A 19670-nucleotide genomic window follows, 5' to 3' on the forward strand; every position below is an offset into this window, starting at 1 on the left:
ACCTTTGTGATTAAGTTTTGCCAAATCGACGCTGGAATGCAGCTGAGCCCTGGGAAGTGAGAAGGTAGGTTCCCTTCAAAAGTCAGTTTGGGAGCGGTCAGTGGCGTAGTGGGTTAAGCAGGCGCCCCATGTACAGAGGCTACAGTCCTCGCTGCAGCTGGACCCGGTTTGAGTCCCGCACCGGGCGGCACTTTGCTGGATGTCTTCCCCCTCTCTCTGCCCCCTACTTCCTGTCTCTCTCCAACTGTCCTATCCATTAAAGGCATAAAAAGCCCAAAAAAATATTTGGAAAAAAAAAAAAAAAAAAAAAGAAGTCAGTTTGACAAGAGTATTGACAGAATACAGTCTAATAATAACAAAGTCTAAATGTCAGACTTCAGTTTAGCCGCTTCAGGGCCAGCGTGCTGCCACAGCTCTCTGCGATAAGGGAACCGAACCTTTAACATATTTTTTTTTTCTCTCTTCACGATGGCATCTGATGACACAAAGCGAGACGATCCTTTTTTGTCCGAGGTCCAGAATACGCTGCAAGTCAGAAGCTTTTAGTCCGGGTCGGGAGTACAAAATGTTCCACATTTTCAAATCACAACGCAACAGCGACACATTTTAGACATTTTTATTAATTAACGCAACTTACAGTCAAGCCAGAGAGTGAACTATATTAAGTGATACGTATTCACATTATGTCCTAACGGGGTTTTACAGCATATCTTGTGTTCTGTAAGCGTAATTGTTACCAAAAAAAAAAAAAAAAATATGGAAATGTAAAATAGAAATCAAAAGCTTACAACTTTACAAGAACAAGGAGCTTAGCGGTGGATGTGAACAAATTCATTCAGCAACATGAAGACCCTCACCAGAACAGGAATGACAACAAATTCAGTTTTGGCATGTTGTGGTTTAAATAAGGGAGAAAAAGAGAAAGAATTATCTTAGAATATAAAACTCCAAGCTGAGCTCAGAGTGACACAGATGAGGGGAGGTTTGAATTCACACAGCTTTGCAGGACTGCCTTTGCCAAGAGACTTTGGTCACTTTGCTTCTCCATCGCTTACAATGGAAAAAGCACAGGGTATAAAGGGACAAGCGGGTGGGTGGGTGGGGGCAGGCGGGCGGGAGGGGTGCCTGGAGTGTCCTGGAAGGAATTATACAAATGAAAAGGTGGAATTCATTTCTCATCTTTAAAAAGAGTCCACAGATGATTGTCCGCCTTCCGTAAGTGAAAAAGAAAAAGCTTTGCGGTCGACCACAACTCCAGGACAGACTCTACATTCATAGGAGGTAGATAACATGGCGACGACACGGCGTGGCGTTGTAAAACATTGCGTCTGTACGGGAATCGAGCTGTCCGTCAAGTCTGTGAAATTGTAGTGCATCATTTCTTCAACTTTTAAGGCCAAATAGGAACTTTACTTATAGCTCAAAGGCTATCTTAAGACAAAGGGGTGGGGGTCCAGGTGGGGTGGGGTGTTTGGGACAGGGACGCAGAAAGCAGATACAGCCCTTTCATCACAATACCTGAGTCAACAGTCGCATTGTAACACAGATGCTTGGCGCACATCGACTCTTCGTCTCCCAAATCTTTTTTTTTTTGGCTACAGACACAAAGGGAACAGGCAAAAACAAAAAACACACACGTAACAGGATGTAAAAAAAAAAAAAAAAAAAAGTCGAACTGAAGAATATTTGCATGAGATTTATGTGTTGATTGCATAAATGAGACATTATCATTTGGCCACAAGGTGTATCACGTTACAATTTCGTCGGTTGAACTGGTTGGCGTGTGCGCAGCCTGTGGTGACATTCAAACCTCCCGATAGGGGGGGGGGGGGAGAAAAAAAAAAAAATTATCAAATGTTATTGTACAATATGAAGTTAAAACAAACCAAAAAAATAAGTCAATGCAGCATATATCAGGCTTATGAGGTACTTCATGAATATATATGTATATAGATATATCAACCTTTTTAGAAAAGCTTTTCAAAGTCATATTATTCCTTATAATTCCTATTGATAGCATAAAATACCTCGTCACTTGTTCTTTTCTTTTCACAATTTCTGCCTCACCTCACACGGGCACATTGCTTCCCCCCCCTCCTCCTTTTTCGAGACTGCTTTCAAAGTGCAAAACACAAATACTGATCGTTCTATGCAGCATGTACACTCGAGGTTGCATGATAATTAAAAAGCGGGCAACAATTTTTGTTTTTCCTTAAGCAGATTTCGTCCAACCATTACGTTGAAAGGAGGACTCGCAAAATCCATTCGCCCGGGCAGACGGAGAGGAGAAATCCGACAAAAGGCACGCGCACAAAACATTGTGCAACGCTGGGTGTTATCAGTTCACACTAAATGTGGAGTTCAATGACAAACAATCACGTATGTGCCTTTCGTCGACTGATTTGACACACTGAAGAGCGTGTATTCCCTTTGTGAGTATAAACGTTCACCTACATCTTATACCCTTAACGTGAATGGTGCAAAGCGCTTGGACTTGCAGGAAAAGCAGAAGTGAACTGTGTGTTTGCTTCATTGCAGCTCTGGGTGGTGCGGCTCTATCCACTATGAAACCATACCGCTTCAACTTCCTGGTAAAACTAAATAAAAAGAAAAAAGAAAAAAAGCCGGCTCTAAATCAGACCACATGTCAGCTGAGAGTCTAACGTGTTCAGCTGAGCATTGCTTTAATCAGCGGACCGTTATACTACAAAAGACCCACAGTTTCAAAGCTCCACAGCCCACACACCGACATGACTTGCTCCGCGTACGTCTTACAACGATCCCCCTCGCCGCCACAAACATTCCATATGATCGCCGAGGGATTTACAATTATGATGGCACTTTGAAAGATCCAGTCATGGTTACGGCTTAAAAATCACTCGTGAATGAGTGAGTCCTGGATTGTGCTCTGTTGTCGCCGCTGCTTTTCTCTTTAAAAAAAAAAAATTTAAAAAAAAGGACGATTTCACACCAAACAATGACACGCCCGATTCTATAAATTTGGTCCCCTAAAACTGTAACCAACCACATCAGCCAACCAAGCCATTCACCATTAGTTGGCTTTACCATTTAAAAAGGTTCAGAAAAACAAACCAAAAAGGGAAAAAAAAAAAAAAAACAGTGCCGTCTCATGATATTGGCTTGTGTCATTTTGGTCAGAACAATATTTTACTATGTTACCTTCTTATAAATTAGGGAGACTATTAGCTAGCACCCGACACTGCTCTGAGGTAGTATTTTCCGAGTTGGTAAATAAAAAGCCGAGTCGTTCTCCAGACTAAAGATGGTTTGGAAAAGATCCAAAAATATCCACATTGGTTTTTTTTGCACGATTATAGCCGTTTGATGGCGTTGGTTTGATGCTTTGTAACAGTTCTCCGAAAGCAAAGATCCGATTGACCTCATCACGAAGCCTAACCTCGTATGTCCAGTGAACGCAGCTGCATCCCACTCTGGCATCTCTTTGGGTTTAAAAGTCCCTGGCTTTCATTGGCAACTGTCGCGAATGGACAAATTACAGACCACAAAAGACGTGAGGATACGACGACTTTCTACAAGTAAATATCTTAAAATGATTGTGAAAATGATGCTTAACGAGCGGCTAAAAGACACTCCAGTTCTTAGACGCAGCACGGGCCAATGAAAACCAAACTGAAACGCAGCTGCATCCGTTGGAGGTGAAGGGTAACAGGTCTCTCCTCAGGTATGTCAGTATCCCATTTGAATTTGCACTCCATAGCCGAGACTGGTAGCTACAAACAATATTGTTGGCGAGCTTAAACTGCATGGACTTTATGAACACTTACACACTGTGGCTATAGATGACTGGGTGGACGCGGGCAGCATGACAACTGTCAAAGAGAAGGTTTTTATCTAAAAGTAGGAACGGGAAAATAATACCAGCTGGAGTGGGTCGAGCACTCCAATCTGGTAAACAGGCTGCGTAACAATAAAAATCGACAAACGCAAGAAAGATGAGCATCAAAGAAAAAGCCTCTTTGCGCTTAAGAGCTAAATGAGCCGAACTTAGGGAGGACTTTACCAGACAACTCTGCGAGGGACAGGCAAGAATCAGACTGAGGGCTGAAGCACAAGCCAAAACTCAAACAAAGATAAAAAAAAAACCTAAGAAATATTCACATATATATATATGTGAAATGTATATGTACACTCACGCGATCACACGCAGCTTACTGGTTACAGCACGCACCTTACACACGACGCCAAAGCAGAAAAGAGGACCGTTCTTTGCACCAGTGTGAAACGGACATCTCCTAAACACGAGTTAATCCATGAGAAGATCAGCGATATTAGCTGCGATGTCTAAATAATCTAATATAAATAAGAAAAAAAAAACGGAAAGAAATAGGATGCAAAAGGGCCGTATCTAAGATGCGAAGCTGCGTGTAAATGTACTAGGCAACTAGCTTTTACAATACAACAAACCAAACAGACGCTAAATACATTCATTATAATGTGAAACTGGAAAAATAGGCTCTATTCTACAAGAAGTTTCTTTACACAAGCAACAAGTTTCTCTACAAGAGGAGCAGCAGAAACGTGGTTATATAAAGGGTGACGGTTTGGAATAAATTCATGTATCCGCTGTTGCTTTATTCAAAATCTTTATTCCAAGAGCACTGAAAAAAAAATTGATATATATATATATATATATATATATATATATATATATATATCAAAGTAACGTCAACAAGCAGGCTGGTTTCTATACTTGGAGGAATTTGATCTCAGTCTCTTTCAACCAGAAATCTAAACGCCACAGAAAAAAAAAAAGAAAGGAAAACCTAAACAGAATTAAGTCAATTAGCTTAACTCATGATATGCCATTTAGTTGTACAACTAGCCATCTCCAGAGCCTGCTTTGTTCAGAGTCTGGTCACTTCTGAGGAAAAACGACAGAAAGCCAAACTGAGGAAAAAACTTATTCATTTTCCTCCATGGCAAAGAGAAAGGAAAATGGAATCCCTTAAGTCTTTTTGGGTTCACCACTTCAGGTTTTTCAAATGCATTATTAAGCACCTTGCGCACCATTTTACCTGCAAAGTAGTGCCACATTCATCCAGGCAAAGAGCATCGGTTGCTTTCAGAAACATTCTTGATTGGACTCATTATTGACAGAGACGACTTCGACGAAAACCAGCGAGCCTCTCTTTGCGTCTTGATATGTATAGCGTGCGGTTGCGTTTGAAATAAGGAGGTCGTACTTGAGGCAGGGCTTTACACGCGCATCGCAGTGTTGGACATAAATCACGTGAAAACCTCCAGCACAGCACTTTGCCTTCCAACAAGCAAGGATCGCACGATCCTCATTATCCACAGCTCCTTTAAACACCTGTCAATTTGCTTTGCATAAAAACATCTTTTTACTCAACATCACTGTACAAACCCTTTCATTATCGTCTTTTTTTTTGTATTTTTTTAAAGGCATTAGGTTGTTTCTGTAAAATGACGCGCTGAGCGCTGGTTGAGCTACACGGAGTTCCCACCAGATCAGCTGATCTGGCTATCTCTAAACGGCGAGTGAACACAATGAGACCTCTTGCATCTTTTACTTTTAAGAGCCACCGATGCCGAAGCAAAGACAAAAACAACAACAAAAAAAAAAAAAACAGAAATGGCAGCGATACTGTCTCTTGATAAATATTCTTAATGCATGAATAGCTACAAAGTTCACTCTTGTTTATTTAGTGCAAAAGTAACATAGTCAAAAATTTGAGTTTCATGTCCCAGGAAAAGCAATGCCATTCTGATCTGGTATTATAAGGTGCTGGTGTCTGTAATGTAAAACACAAAGAGGCAGCGACAACAAATGCAAAGCCATCTCCTTTCGAATACACCTTAAAGTTTTCCTTTTTTTCCCTCCCGCCTACTTTCACTTCCTGGTTCTACGCTTTGTGATAGTTCTCTAATTGAGGACAACCTCCAGACAGTTTGGTAAATACCCAAAGAATCACAGTTTGAAAACCGAAGATTCGAATAAGCAAAGCGCAATGTGGCCACGTCCGCGCGGGAACAAAGCCGCTCAACATTTCCAAGAATAGGACACAAGTGACTGTATCTGGAAAAGCCGGGTGCTTAAGAGGAATTAAATGCATCACTGTATAGAAACGGTACACCTTAACAGAAGCCTCGCTGTTATTCAGCACTGAACGACACCAGCTTTCTTAGACTTTAAATCATCAGTCTGACTGAGAGCGTCGCTGGAGGGGGGCTTTGCATTTGCTGCAGTGCTGCTCAGGTGGAAAAACCAGGGAGTCAAAAGAAAAGTGTCATCATAGTGGTGCATAGGATAAAAGGACAAGAAGCCAAGAAAGCTGTGTGTAGGTACAAACATAGTTCAAGAATTTGGTCGTACAGCTTCACGCGCAAAGCTATTTAAAAGGAAAAACAAAAAAAACACATTCTGCCTCATCAGTTTAAGTCAAACAATAAGAAAAAAAAAAAAAAAAAAAAAAAAGGCGCAACTACATAAACTGAGAAATGCTTGTTCACCATCATGCACAACAAGCATTTAAAACTTTTACTGTCAATGCAAGACTCAAACAATGCCAATTAGATAGATAGCAGGGGTAATTATACAGAAATGGCCTGCAGTGTGATGTTACCATAACACTTGAACAGGTAACAAGAGGTAGAACACAAGGCCATTTCCGTGCAATTACACCAGTGTCGCAACAATATGGCCGAGCCTCCTGTTTCAACTGAGAAATACACATCTACAGAAGTCACACCAATACTCTGCAATCAAAAGTGCATCCAAATTTACATGTTGTGAGACCAGCACCGATAAGAACAATAATGACATCATAACAGTAAATATCAAGTACATGATTTTCAGAATGCCCCACAAACACAGTCAGTCGGATTTCTAGTTGTTTTACAGGTAATGAGCCAAAAGGGGGAAACATAGGAGGTCATTTACGGAGAAAAAGAGTCTTCGGAAATTATTACGCTTTTTTTTTCTTTCTTTTTTTTCCTTTTCTTTTTTTAAAAGCACTCAACTAAAAAGCCTCGTGGGGCCAAGTCCAGTGAGGATTTAAGGTGATTTACAGTGAAAGCTTCTAGCACCTCGAATCAAAAACGGTCTTTTTTGTGCTTCTTTGTCTCTTGAATATTAATCGTGTAAAAGTTTGTAATCTTGTTTGGCTGGGAAAGCTTGTGTTACAAAGGATAAACCCAAGATTTAGGCTATAAAATCTACAATATGACCACAAGTACAAATGATCGCATAAATACTTCATCCTATTAGAAAGGCGTGAAGACGCTGATAATCACTAAGAAACGCTACTAAATGCAATACTTAAAAACACACAAAAGAAACACGCACGCACGCACACACGAAAAAAAACAAAAAGCCCTGATTGTCTACCTCTAAAAATGACTCAAATTCACGTAAGATGCCCTCTCTGCTAAATCTCTTTGTTAAAAACGATGCATAGTTAGAAAATATAAACTACTCGCCTCCAATCAAGGTAAATTGAATTCGCCAACTTAACTTTGTAGTAAAAAGAAAAAGAAAAAAGGAGGATGTTAAAACATATCAGGTTCATTAGTAAGACTGCAGCAGTCTTAGAAGGCAAGAGAATATTTGCTGTTAAAATATGTATACAAATAGAATTAATTTAGACAATATGTGGGCCGGTCTTTTTAAAAAAAGTTCTCTTAAAATTTGTCAGCAGCCTCCACTGAGAGCTTATTTAAAATATACCTTATTGGCAATGTTACTATATAGTAAAAAGACTTGTTTAAAAAGTCATTTGCATAAACATCAAGACTCTGTGCAGATGACTGCTCCGGGTTTCTTAAAACTTAAAACTCCCCTGTACCGAACGCCTGGATACCGAGAAGCCACACAAATATATCCCTTTGTGACAATGACACTGCTTTCTGATGCTATATACATTAAAAAATATATATAAGTAGGGTAGATGGGTTAACAATAATAATAAAAAAAAAAAGTTTTTTTTTTTTTTTTTTTAAAAACAATCATTACAAATGCCTATTTGTCTAAAACATAAGTCAGCTACATGCATATTCTTTGAAAAATTATTGGAGAAAAAAAAAAAGAGACTTTAAAACTAAGGGAACCAAAGGGATTTCATCATGTTCCCCTTCCAGATCATGTGTCTTTCATCAACACGGCTCAGAATACATTGGAAAGGTGTCCTTGTAGGGTACCAGTCCCAGTATACGATTTCTTGGTATGAAAAGTACTGATGCAACTCTATGGGACTAATGAGCGGGACAACGATGGATGGCTGTTCTTCCAGTCTCTAGATGATAAATGCTTTCATCCAGGAATTAACTATGTGTTGGTTCAAGAAATCAATCTGATGAAAAGAATCTTCTAGCCGTCACCAGATTTGGCATGAAATGTTCATCGGTGACAATCAAGGACAAATACTGAAAGAAAAAAAAGAAAGAAAAAAAAACACCCAGCAGACGCGGGCCGACTAATAGATTGATTTGAACAGAAGTGACAAAAGAAAGATGGTCTCACATGGCACTTTTCATCACATAGTGCCCTATGTGGAAAGAATGAAGAAAAAAGATTGAAAAAAATTTAAAACGACTCTAAATATATTAAGTACTTTTGTCCTGATTGAAGTACCCATCGTGGTCAGAGCACTTCGCTTGGATTGGCTGGTAAATAATGTTTGTCAGAGGATGAAATCATTCGGGACATAAACAGTAAATGGGGACCCTCATAATTAGACTTTCTCCCTTTAAGCACAGAGGCCCTAGCAAACTAAAACGGGAAGAGGATGGCGCACGTCACCCCACTGTATGTTATTATTGCCCACTAGTTTAGAAATGGTAAATTTCTTTTTGCCCCGTAAAAACCTTACCATTTCCTTTCAGAACTATGAACATATTTCCGGAAAACAAATGAATATACACTAGTACAGAACGTGGAAATAAAACCTCTTCCAGCTATGTGCATCTTTTTGCATCTTACAGTGTGATAGCTGGTATCATTTTGGTAGGTTTAAGGGCTTAAGTACATTTGTAGAGTTATGGGTAACTGACAGATTTGTAATGTAGGGAGATCACAATGTGAAACCACTGTGATACTATCTACAGCTGACAGCCAGACAACGAAGGGTAGCATGTTCCATCAGTGGGGTCTCACCCACGCCAACCTGGGCCTGTTTTGCTCTCAGGCGAAGTACATGGTGCGTAGGGTGTCTTGGTGGATTTGAACAGCCTTGGCCAAGGCTTGCTGGTCACGCCCATTACTCTGGCCTGATGTATGACTGCCCTCAGCACTGAAAAGAAATGATTGAAAACAGGCGTAGAGTTGTAATGAATAGAAGGCTCGGTTAGTCGTGATCTTAGGTGGACAGACCTGTTAAGCAAAGAGACAAATGTCCGTCTTTACCTGTCATGCTCTTTGTCCACCAAGTGATAGCGAGCCCGGAAAGCCACTAAATGGGCGTAGTAGGCTGGAGCTGGGATGGAAACAGATCGAGTGCAGCGCACATAGGTATGACAGAGCTGGTAGGTGAGGACCTGCAGTTCATCTGATGAGAAGTGGTTGTCGTCCCAGAGAACATGGTAGTGAGACGGCCTGCTGGTTCCCTGCAAAGACGATGACAGGTGTGGCATATGAGACGATTTGCTGCCTACATCATATGTACAGTGCAGATGCATGGGAAGCCTTTAGTTGAGAGCTCAACTACAGCTGATAATTCTGCTCTTACCTGAATGCCAGCATGACTGCAAAGGTAGAAGTCGAACTCTGAGGGGTGAGTGATTTTGGTGTCCACTGTGGTCCCTGCGGGAATATTGCCACTCTTCCCAACCTGTAAAAAAAAAAATCTACATCAAAACAATAAGCTGCAATAAACTGAGACCATTCAAGTAGGAAAGGTAAAATACTTTGGGAGTATGAACATTTTCTACTGAAAAAGACAAACAGTTCCCAAAGATGGAAATTATCAAGTAGAGGGGAAAGCCGGGGCCACCTGATTACTTCTTAAACTTACATCAACACCAATAGCAGCTGGCTTGTTGACATCTGTACATGACTACAGCTTTGATGAATGTCTTTCTACTTCAAAAGTAACAGTCAAATGCATATAAATGTATATGTTAATAAAGTACATTGAAATCACACGATTTTGGCCTTTAATCAAACTACTTAAAATCTGACAAAACTCCTCTCATTACGACGACATCACACTGACCCTCTCGTTTCTGTCCATGCAGAACAGTCTTGTGTGGTGTCTCTTCTGTACAACCACAAAGGTAATACCAGGTTGGTAATCCTTCTCTAATTTGATGCAGGCCTCGCGGATGGCCAGCAGCTCGTGCTGAAGAACCTGCATGAAAAAAAAAAAAAAAAAAAGTTCTTAAAAATTAACAGGTGAAACAACACAAAGCTAAAAACTCATGCTGATGCAAACCTCAGTTCTCTTCACATAAAATTAGCTTAGTCTGCATCTTCCCTGATTTGCATATCACCTGGCTGAATTGGCCCTCGGAGATGCCATCTCGATAGTAGATGATTCTGGTGGGCTTGAAGCGGGTGGACTTGTAGAACTGGATAAGCAGCTCCCTCACCATGTTGGCCAGGTCCTGGATGATGTCCTGACGGTGCTGCTGAACCCGCACTGTGGCACAGTATCGACTGGGATGGGCATCCATACTACCGACCACCTAAAGTGGAATTGCAAAACACATCAAAATGTATATAGGTAGAGCCTAGAAAGGCAATGGTAGAAATTAAACAGTTTAAATGGCAATCGCTGCTTTAGGCTCAAATAGAATGAAAAGGGGAACGAAAGTTGTAGCAAAGCTGAAGAAGCTTACGCCTCTGAAACAAGTCTTTATGGCAAGTGAAAATGGTTGAACAGCTCTCCACCTTAAACAGAATAACAGTGAATCCACTTTTGGAGTGGAAAAAATACAGGAAAAGATCTGGTACCATTACATAGCATGCTTTGCTACCCCCCCTCAAATACAGTTCGATCCTCGTGTTGTGGTGAGATGCTACTCACAGCAGCAATGGAAGGTTTCTTTCCATCTCCTGCAGGTGGATGAGTCACATCTGAACCAAGGAAGATCACGGGTTGCTGGAACACCATGGGCCTGGACAGGAACGCACAAAGCAGAAAACTCAACACACAAAGACATTTCTTTTCGGTCTTAAAAATGTCTTGAATATTAATTGTCACGATAGTGAGCATTTCAGTATATTTCACCAACCTGCCCTGCGGGAGGAGGATGTTGTTGACCCCACCTAGCTTGACGTTTATCTTCAGACAGAGGTTGGAGAGAGTCTGAGGAGTTGTCTTCTGTACATTCTTCACCTGCACACACTGTGTGGCCATACCAAGCACTGTGTCCCCAACACGTTTCACCTCAGCTGTAAAACACACAACAAGGAGAGATCAATCAACTGAACTTGATCGGATGTAAAACTGATACTTGCTCTGGTGTATCCCATCAGTGCGCTCAGCTCAACTATTTACAGCCATTTTAGGGGATTTATTATCGCAGGTCCAATATGCTGCCACTGACAAACTGTTATAAATACATTTTTCTATACTGGAGGAAATGCTGTTAATTTGTTAGGTGGGAGGATATAATTGGGACTCAAATCAAATAGCAGATGTAGATAACAACAGAGAGAACACAATTCTATTATTTTCCCATTTAATCCATAGTACTTAAAAGCTTAACATGGAGGTCTAAAGTCTCGGTAAAGATAATGAAGAACAAAGCTGATGTCAGGTTAGATTAACTGTGCTCCCAGTGCAGTGTGACTGGTTGTGTGCCATGTATTGCTAATATTTACTCAAAGGTTAGTAGGTTTTGAAGAACCACAGCAACAGGTCTAACTGAGACATCACTGTAAAGATGGCTTTAGTGACTTCTTAACTTCTTAAACTGACAGCACATTCAAGGAGGGAATAGTACAACAAAGCCAACAACTTGAAAACGAGAACTATTCATTGTCAGAAATTTGAGCTGATTTTTCCCCACAGATAAAAAAAAAAAAAAAAAAAAATCTGAAAACCATACGACAGCTTGTGATAAAAGTAATCTTAAATTCTAGAAAAACATTAATCAAAATGACAAAATGATGATAGACTGAATTCTGCTGCGCTACCAGATGGAAACATACAGACTGTGAGGTAGAACCTTCCCAACCTAACAACACAAGATCAGAATGTGTGTGTTGATCCCTCACCATAGACTGGCGTCTTCCCAGGGAGGATGACCACCACCAGCTGGAGGCCCTGGTAGGTGTACTTGAGGTGCCTGAACATTGGCTCGACGCTGTCTGCCCCCTGTGCGTATTTACAGAAGCAAGGTTGACCTTGGATGGGCATTCCTGCATCACGTGAGATCTTCCTCAACTGATCTGTGAAAGCTCTGACAAATGAAAAATGTGGTTATTTAAAAAGGTTAAGCAGTTTAGGTTGTAAAACAACTGAAAAATGAGCTCTGAAAAGCATTTATCTAATGCACAACAATCAAAGCAAAATCAAAAGCAGGTGAGAAACTTCATACTTGAAGCAAACACCCAATTGTAGGATATTGTGCCTACTCTCCAGTTTTCAAACTCTACAACTTCAATGATTGTTATAACTTGAGCCTTACTCGGACCACAAGGAAATTCCGCTTTGTGCAGCGGAACTTGGAAAAAACGAAGGCAGCCAGTCTTAAGCGCGGATTATACTTCTGCGTCTATCGTCTTGACGTGTTGCTTTGCTCTGGTCGCGAACCACTTTTCATGTTATGGTTCTGCAACCTCGGTCTGGGGACGCACAGCAGTGCAACTCGCGAGAATTTCGGTGGGCGGTGACGAGAACTTCGGCGGCGCCGGCAGAAGTGTTTATCTTTCAAAAAAAAAAGTGTATGCAAGATATGGATCTGGAGTTGCTCGACATTGAAGAAGAACAGCTTCTTTTATTGGAGTTGGCGAAAATGCGAAGGAGGAAGCCACACAGACAACCGGAAAAGCACACCGAGGACCAATCACAGCCGCTTTTGTCTGCGCACTTCCGTTGGTCTCTGCAACCGTCTGACGCGTTGTCAGGATTTTTTTGAGGTGCGCGACGACGGTTGCAGAGCCTCTGCGCGGGGGGGCGTGGTCGCGCACAGAGCAGATCTGACGGTTGCAGAGCCTCTGCAACCGTCAGCATCAAAAAGTATAAATTGGCCTTTACATGTAATACACTTGGCATGTAACATGAGAAAGCTCATAACATAGACTCTCAACCATCCAGTTATAGACTTGAATGAACTAGACAAAGCCTTGCTTATGTACTCTGAATAAATTAACAGCCGTATAGAACACATGTCCCGTTACATCCCGACAGCACAGTGAAAGAGGTTCCTAAATGGGACAATCTATAAGCACAAAATAACAGCTGGTGCTCTGCTCAGATGCACTTGTGTGCAAATCTGAAATGACACATAGAAAGTCTAATAATTTATATCTGAACAGCTCCACATGTGCCAGAACTTGCATTTCCTCTTTGTCTGCTCTGTTCAGTCAAAGGCAGCAGCCTGGATCAGCTAAATGTTAATCAAATGGCTGTGATATGAAAATCGGTCCATATTGCACAGCCCCAGCTTCTCTTTAGTGGCAACGCTGCCCATAAGACACTTTATGGGAATCTCACTTACTTGAGTAGGAGTTCAGTGCACTGTCTCTGTGGGGCAAAACAAGCTATGGCCCACACTTTGATCTCAATGCCAGTGTGGAACTGCTTGTTCCTCATGTCCCAAACTCCCTGGATTGGTGTGGCTATTGCTTTGTTCTGCAAATCATATGAGCATCGAGCTTCTTAGTTCTTGTCATCTTGTCACACAGAATAGCATCATAGTGCATGTTCAGACACTCGTTTACACACTTGAGCTGCTTCTCGACATACCCTGCCGCCGTAAAGTATCGAAGGTGCTTGGAGGACGCGGCCATTTACTTCAGTCATTTCGTCCCTTACCATCACTCCGAACTCACGAACGTAAGGGTCAGTGTTGAAGTTGGCACTTCTCATCTGGAAAGGGGGGAAAAAGGAAAAAGCAATTGATTAAGATGTTTTCTTTTCTTCTGCCTGCGTGTCCAAAAATCACCTGATTGGACCCGTTAGCTGTTTAATAATCTTTGGCATGGTCCCATACGGGCCTCTGACCAACGAGCAATATTACAGACTAATTCTGGCCTGTAGCTTTTGATCAAATGAAAACATTGTGCTTTCTGACTCATGTTAGTTATGTCATTGTATAAAACTTGTCGATATCAATGTTGGGGGCCTGTGAAGTTTGTGATTTTGGTAGTTTCAAAGCACACTGCCACTTACCAGTTTACTAATCTCATCCTGACGGTCTGGTGCTGATCGGGCTGTGGCACGGATCATAGTGGAGGTCTGATTGTCAGTCAGCTTTTTTATGCAGCGCTGTCCTGCCACTATGTTACACACCTGGAGACGTCATGTGAAAATTAAGCAGGTTTTGAAGGTAACTGATAGTAACCGAGGACATTTTTCATAAATAAACCCTGTAAGCGCAAAATGTAGGTGATGCTTACCTCTAGAGGGAGGTAGGTGTGCTTTTGCTCCTGTCCCACCTGTAAACATGGGAGGTGGGGGTATCGCAGGATGAGCTTGTACTTGTCCTTGAAGTACTGTGCTACTGTGCATTCAATAGTTTGGCCATTCTCCTGCTGCAAGGGGAACCTGGTGGGATAGAGAAAAGAAACAGTGTGTCAGTGGTACAGCTTCAACACTTCAAAAGTCATGCTTTTGAATAATCAAAAATACTTATAAGGAGTAATTATCTCGACCTCCCTGGTGCACATAGCGTCTCACGTTTAATGTAATATGTTTCTGGATGCTCATCTTTAATTGCATGTTCACAGCATTTAAATGATGTGATTAAAGAGAAAGTAAGGAGGGATTCTCACGTTTGGTGGCTGGCTGGTCTTCTGGTCACATTGCAAACTCTGTACTTCCTTTTCATCTGCCCACAGTGAGTAATCTCCACCTTCAGGCCTAAATGGAGGAATCACAAAAGATTAATAGTGGTCAAAAATGATGGTAACAAATTTTTTCACAGAAATGTGTGAAAATGGAAATGTTAGTTGTTAAATGTAAATTGTTGAACTATAAATATATTTATTTCATAATTACATTATTTTCTAGACATTGATTAATTTTTTAGGTCATAATCACTATTCTTTCAAAATTACAGAGAAAAAAAAATTGTTATATCTACCCACTGACAAATGAGCCCCATCCTAAGCGTTTCTTACCTTTGATTTCTTTAGTAAATTTCACTCGCTGAGAGTCTGTTAAAGGCTTCTGTTGTTCTTCAATGCTTTTGAAATCCAAAACCTCACACATGAACTCTATTACAGGCTGAGCTTTGTAGAAAGCAGTGGCCGAAACTGCAAACAAAACAGTCACAAATCGGTAAGATATATAGAAACAACCTTATTCCATACTATTCCAAAGTAACGCATAGCTTACCATCGATGTTGAGCATCATTTTCCAAAGTGAAGGCCTGACGGACTGGTGGAAACCAAACCACACCTCCCTGCCACCACCGAGTGGGTTTGAGCCCCCCTCTGAAGGAGTAAAGAAAGAGCGTCCAACTGGGGTATACCTGTAACAGATAACAGTCAGTGGAGAAGTAGGATTAACATGTTTTAAGAAAGAGAAGCTACAACAAGCAAACTAATCACCTGTGATCAATAAATGTAGACTCTGTTTATTTAAATACAACTCATTTATTCATATTGTACGTTTGCACCTGGCTGTATGTTGATGGCAATTCAAACAACAACCAAAGACATACCTCATAGAAGGCAAATGCCTCATGACCACATCCAAAGCTTGGATAGTCTCAAAGGGAACACTGGGTAGCCGCCCTGCTAGCGCCTCGTGCAGAGATTGTAGGCTAACGCAGGACACCCATTTGATGGATACTTTGAAGCTGCGGTCTTTGCCTTCACCTGGAATTGTAACTTCAAGCTCCACCTGTGTGGTAAATGGGCAAGAAAAGAAAATAGCAGATGTAATGCTCTGCCATTTTAAAAGTAATTTTTCAACAGGTGGAGGTTTTAATCATGCAGGTCAGACACTGTAAAAGACATACCTTGTCTCTACCTATGGGCAAAGGCATGGCAGTGTAGAGGTTCTTTCTTCCATCGTACACTGGCTTTCGATCACCAAAGATCTGAGTTTTAAAGTGCTGGACCATATGCTCCACAATTTCACTGTGAACAAAATTGAGATAAATCACCACAATCCCCAGGATATTTCAGTCACTGACATGCTGATAAAATATACACTTGGGGACATACCGATTGACCCTCCTGGGGCATTTCTCAGGCTTGATGTCGATGTCATAATGATAGACCTCCAATTTGGGGATTTCCATCTCAAAGAAGTTGGCCTGGAGCTTGATTGTCCTGCCCATGGTGCCAAAGTCGGGTCGTGATGGTGGCTTGAACACATATTCTGGCACGGGGGGAGATGGGGGGTCTGAAGGACATGGGTCGGATAAAGGAAAGCAACAAAATACCAGTTAGATTGGCAAGAAGAAGAAATCAAACAAGCCCTAAACAAGATCAAATCATATGTTTAGATGCAGAAATGAACGATTTTGATTTGAAAACAATCAGACCTCCTACAACAGACTTGAAGCTGGACAACCACTGATGGGCACTGAAGCTTTTAACTAGCACAATTCTGAAGCAGCTGTTGGACAAATGTTCCTCTTAACAATTAAAACAACTCAAGATTGTTTTTGTTTTTTTTACTTTTTGGAGTTCCAGCTGACTGACTCACTTGATCAGTTGAATATATGTTGCAAATTATACAGTTTACTCTGTATCAAAAGTATACTTGAGAGTTGATTACCATCAGCAATGCTAAAAAAAAAAATTGAAAGCTACCAATAAGTAGTGTAAGAGTATTTGGGCCTTCTCAGCTACAAATCAGAACCTTCCACTTCCCGAACCCTGAAAGATGCTTTCATGAGTCTATTCTTTAAATCATTCTTTAGATGATGTGATACTTTTTTTTCTTTTATCAAAGTAGGCTTGCTACTCCGAGAAGTGCCAGATCTATAACTACAGATATTTTGGTCTGTCTGAGCACACTCTCTTATCCCTTCATATCCATATCTTTGTGCCCCAGCTCTGCTCATTCAAACAGACGAACACCCATAAAGGCCATGGCACACCAAGCCAGCGGTTGGTTGTTAAGAGTGTCAGGGACACCGGTGAACGTCTGCTGCCCTCGTCTTTGACGTGTCCCACGTTTCAATCAGCCAAATCAACATTCACAAAGTGAAACTAGCACTGGGGTCTGTCAGTGAAACAGATCAGTCTCCGTGGCAGCTCAGCATCGTAAATGAACTTTAAAAACCACATTTATGCATTTTCTATGCATGAACTGTGCACTTCAATACAAAGCACAAAATGAGGACCAGATAGTAAACGTGACAAAGACAATATCCTTTTCAGCTTCTGAGCACCAAAAGCATGTGACCCATCTCACGAAAATGCTGGAAGGATGTAATAACCATTATGTTGCTACTACTGGGACCAGTTTAAGGCTCAAAAACCCAAATATGGGAAAAGCTTACCAGAGCTTGCGGACCCAGAGGAACGGGGTGCCTCGACCATCTCGGTGGCTACAGAGGGAAAAGATGACATGTTACAGATGTTTTAAAAAGAATCCACTTGCAGAAGAATGGTGAAGTTGCACATTCAACAACAGACCAGAAAGTTAGTTTTACAATTTTAAAAGTAAACAACTGCAATTGCGTCGTGTTCTGTTGTACTCTACAAAACAAGGAAAACCACAGAATGCTACTCATTTGTAAATAATTCAACTGTGAGCGCACGAGTCATTTCAACAGGCCTTGCGCCGCTATCACGTCCACGGCATCGTGGTCTACAATCATTGGCTCTTATCAACGCGCACACAGAAGGTGTCGAGCAAGCTGGCAATCTAAAGCAGATGAAGCCACCCATTCTCCTGGAAATAGCCCAATACCGCTACAACTATTTCATAATTCAGCTTTACAATAGAAAAAAAAGAGGCATTCTATAACAAATAAAACAAACAATGATTGCAATTAAAAACACAATATTCTGTCACTGCGGTTTGTTTAACGTAAACCCCATCACCCCAGACTAAAAAGCCAAATGATGAGAAGCACAGCTATTAAGTTAAAAAGTTTGAACACCTAAGATTAGAAAAATAAAAAATGAAGCATATTCATGTTTTTTTTTCCCCACATTTGCTTTTGAGAAATTTATGGCAACACAATAAACATGAGGAGGTTTACTGTTGTGAACAACACTCAGTAAGTAGTTGGGAACCAAAGAGACAGACTTTTGCCATTTTAACAGCAAAATGTTGGAATTCAAAATATTCTGCTCGAGGCCACCAAAGATCAATATCATTCAGTACTGGCTTCCTGTCTCGTTAATAGCACAACTGTTTCTCGGGATTTGTAAAAATGTGCATTCAAATTGAATGCGAAATTGGGCTACTTCATGTCAGTGGTGAAACTAAAGATTTTGCACACAATGCTGCTGCTAACCTGCTGTGCTGTTTAATCAACTTTAGCTGTGCGATATTCCACGAGGTGAATATCTTTTGTTACCCTTAACCCAGCTTTAAAAAAAAAAAAGTGTTGCCGGCACCAAATTCAAAATGAGCATGCTTTTGACATAATGTGACACATTTGATATGTTGCCTCAACTATTAGTTAAATGTAGTGCTGTAAGGATCAGCAAACATTTCTGATTGTGTTTACATTGTGACCTTTCATGGGGGGGGGGGGGGGGGACCAGACTCTTATTTACATAGATTCTGCTCTGCCATAACAATGTGTTATGATAGTATCTGAGAAATTATAGCGAAGGCAAAACTATCACATAAAAATTCAAGTTGTGTTTCATATTCAAAAACTGCTGAGATTAGGCAGCATTGCCGGTCGGGGCATATTGTGATAACTAAAGGTTAAGTGTTTAAGTGGCATGGCACTAAAAAATATAAGTTTACAATTATATGCTTGGTTGAGAAAATGTATGTCCCCACCTTATACAATTACAGAGGTCGGTTCAACGGACATAAGTTGGGAAAACGAGGTGCCGTTTAAGCTAACTTTGCTAACGGTGGCTTGTTGTGGCTGCATGTTAGCTAAGCTTCCCTCCGTTACGAGAGCCTCCACTTAAGACTGGGACGAAATGTTCTTCGGCAAAAGGATTTGTGAAGTTCCATAAACACCAATTGAATTAAACAGTGTGCTTTAGCTAAGCGAGTATTAGCGACGACTCGTTGAATTGTAGCAAGGAAACGCAAAACCTGCGATAGTGTTTTAAATACTGCTAGCTGCATCACTTAGCTGATGCTAATGTTAGCCGCGGTACTTACCTCCAGCAGAATACATTTTGTCGACTTTTAAAGCGTGTGCTGTGGACGTACAGATACTCCACTTTACGAAGGCCGAACTCCACCTAAACTCATACGTAGCCGACGATTTGTAAGGTTTCCAACAGCAAGGGATGAAACAAAGCTCAGTAAATAGATATTTAGTTAACCAAGTGGTAAATATTTGGACTCGCTCATCCTCGGCACGACCCCATCCCCCCACCACACAAAACAGGAGC

General features: G+C 41.1%; 1 protein-coding gene across 2 annotated transcripts; it reads right to left on the reverse strand.

The window, feature by feature from the left end:
• Nucleotides 1-602: 602 nt before the first annotated feature.
• ago2 (argonaute RISC catalytic component 2) lies at nucleotides 603-19670 on the reverse strand. Of its 2 annotated transcripts, none has more exons than XM_075450253.1 (20): nucleotides 19435-19670; nucleotides 17633-17680; nucleotides 16344-16524; nucleotides 16136-16256; nucleotides 15836-16017; nucleotides 15507-15643; nucleotides 15290-15424; nucleotides 14942-15029; nucleotides 14567-14714; nucleotides 14340-14459; nucleotides 13914-14036; nucleotides 13666-13799; nucleotides 12221-12405; nucleotides 11233-11392; nucleotides 11025-11115; nucleotides 10489-10683; nucleotides 10212-10346; nucleotides 9726-9827; nucleotides 9404-9603; nucleotides 603-9290 (listed from the first exon to the last, which is right to left on the reverse strand). In XM_075450253.1, the coding sequence occupies exons 1-20, from the start codon at nucleotides 19448-19450 to the stop codon at nucleotides 9182-9184; spliced, it is 2610 nt and encodes an 869-aa protein (XP_075306368.1). In that variant the 5' UTR covers nucleotides 19451-19670; the 3' UTR covers nucleotides 603-9181. The 2 variants fall into 2 exon arrangements, with proteins under 2 accessions (XP_075306368.1, XP_075306367.1); XM_075450252.1 differs by having other exon boundaries at nucleotides 13893-14036.

This window comes from Odontesthes bonariensis, chromosome 18, assembly GCF_027942865.1.
Source record: "Odontesthes bonariensis isolate fOdoBon6 chromosome 18, fOdoBon6.hap1, whole genome shotgun sequence".
Classification (NCBI taxonomy): domain Eukaryota; kingdom Metazoa; phylum Chordata; class Actinopteri; order Atheriniformes; family Atherinopsidae; genus Odontesthes; species Odontesthes bonariensis.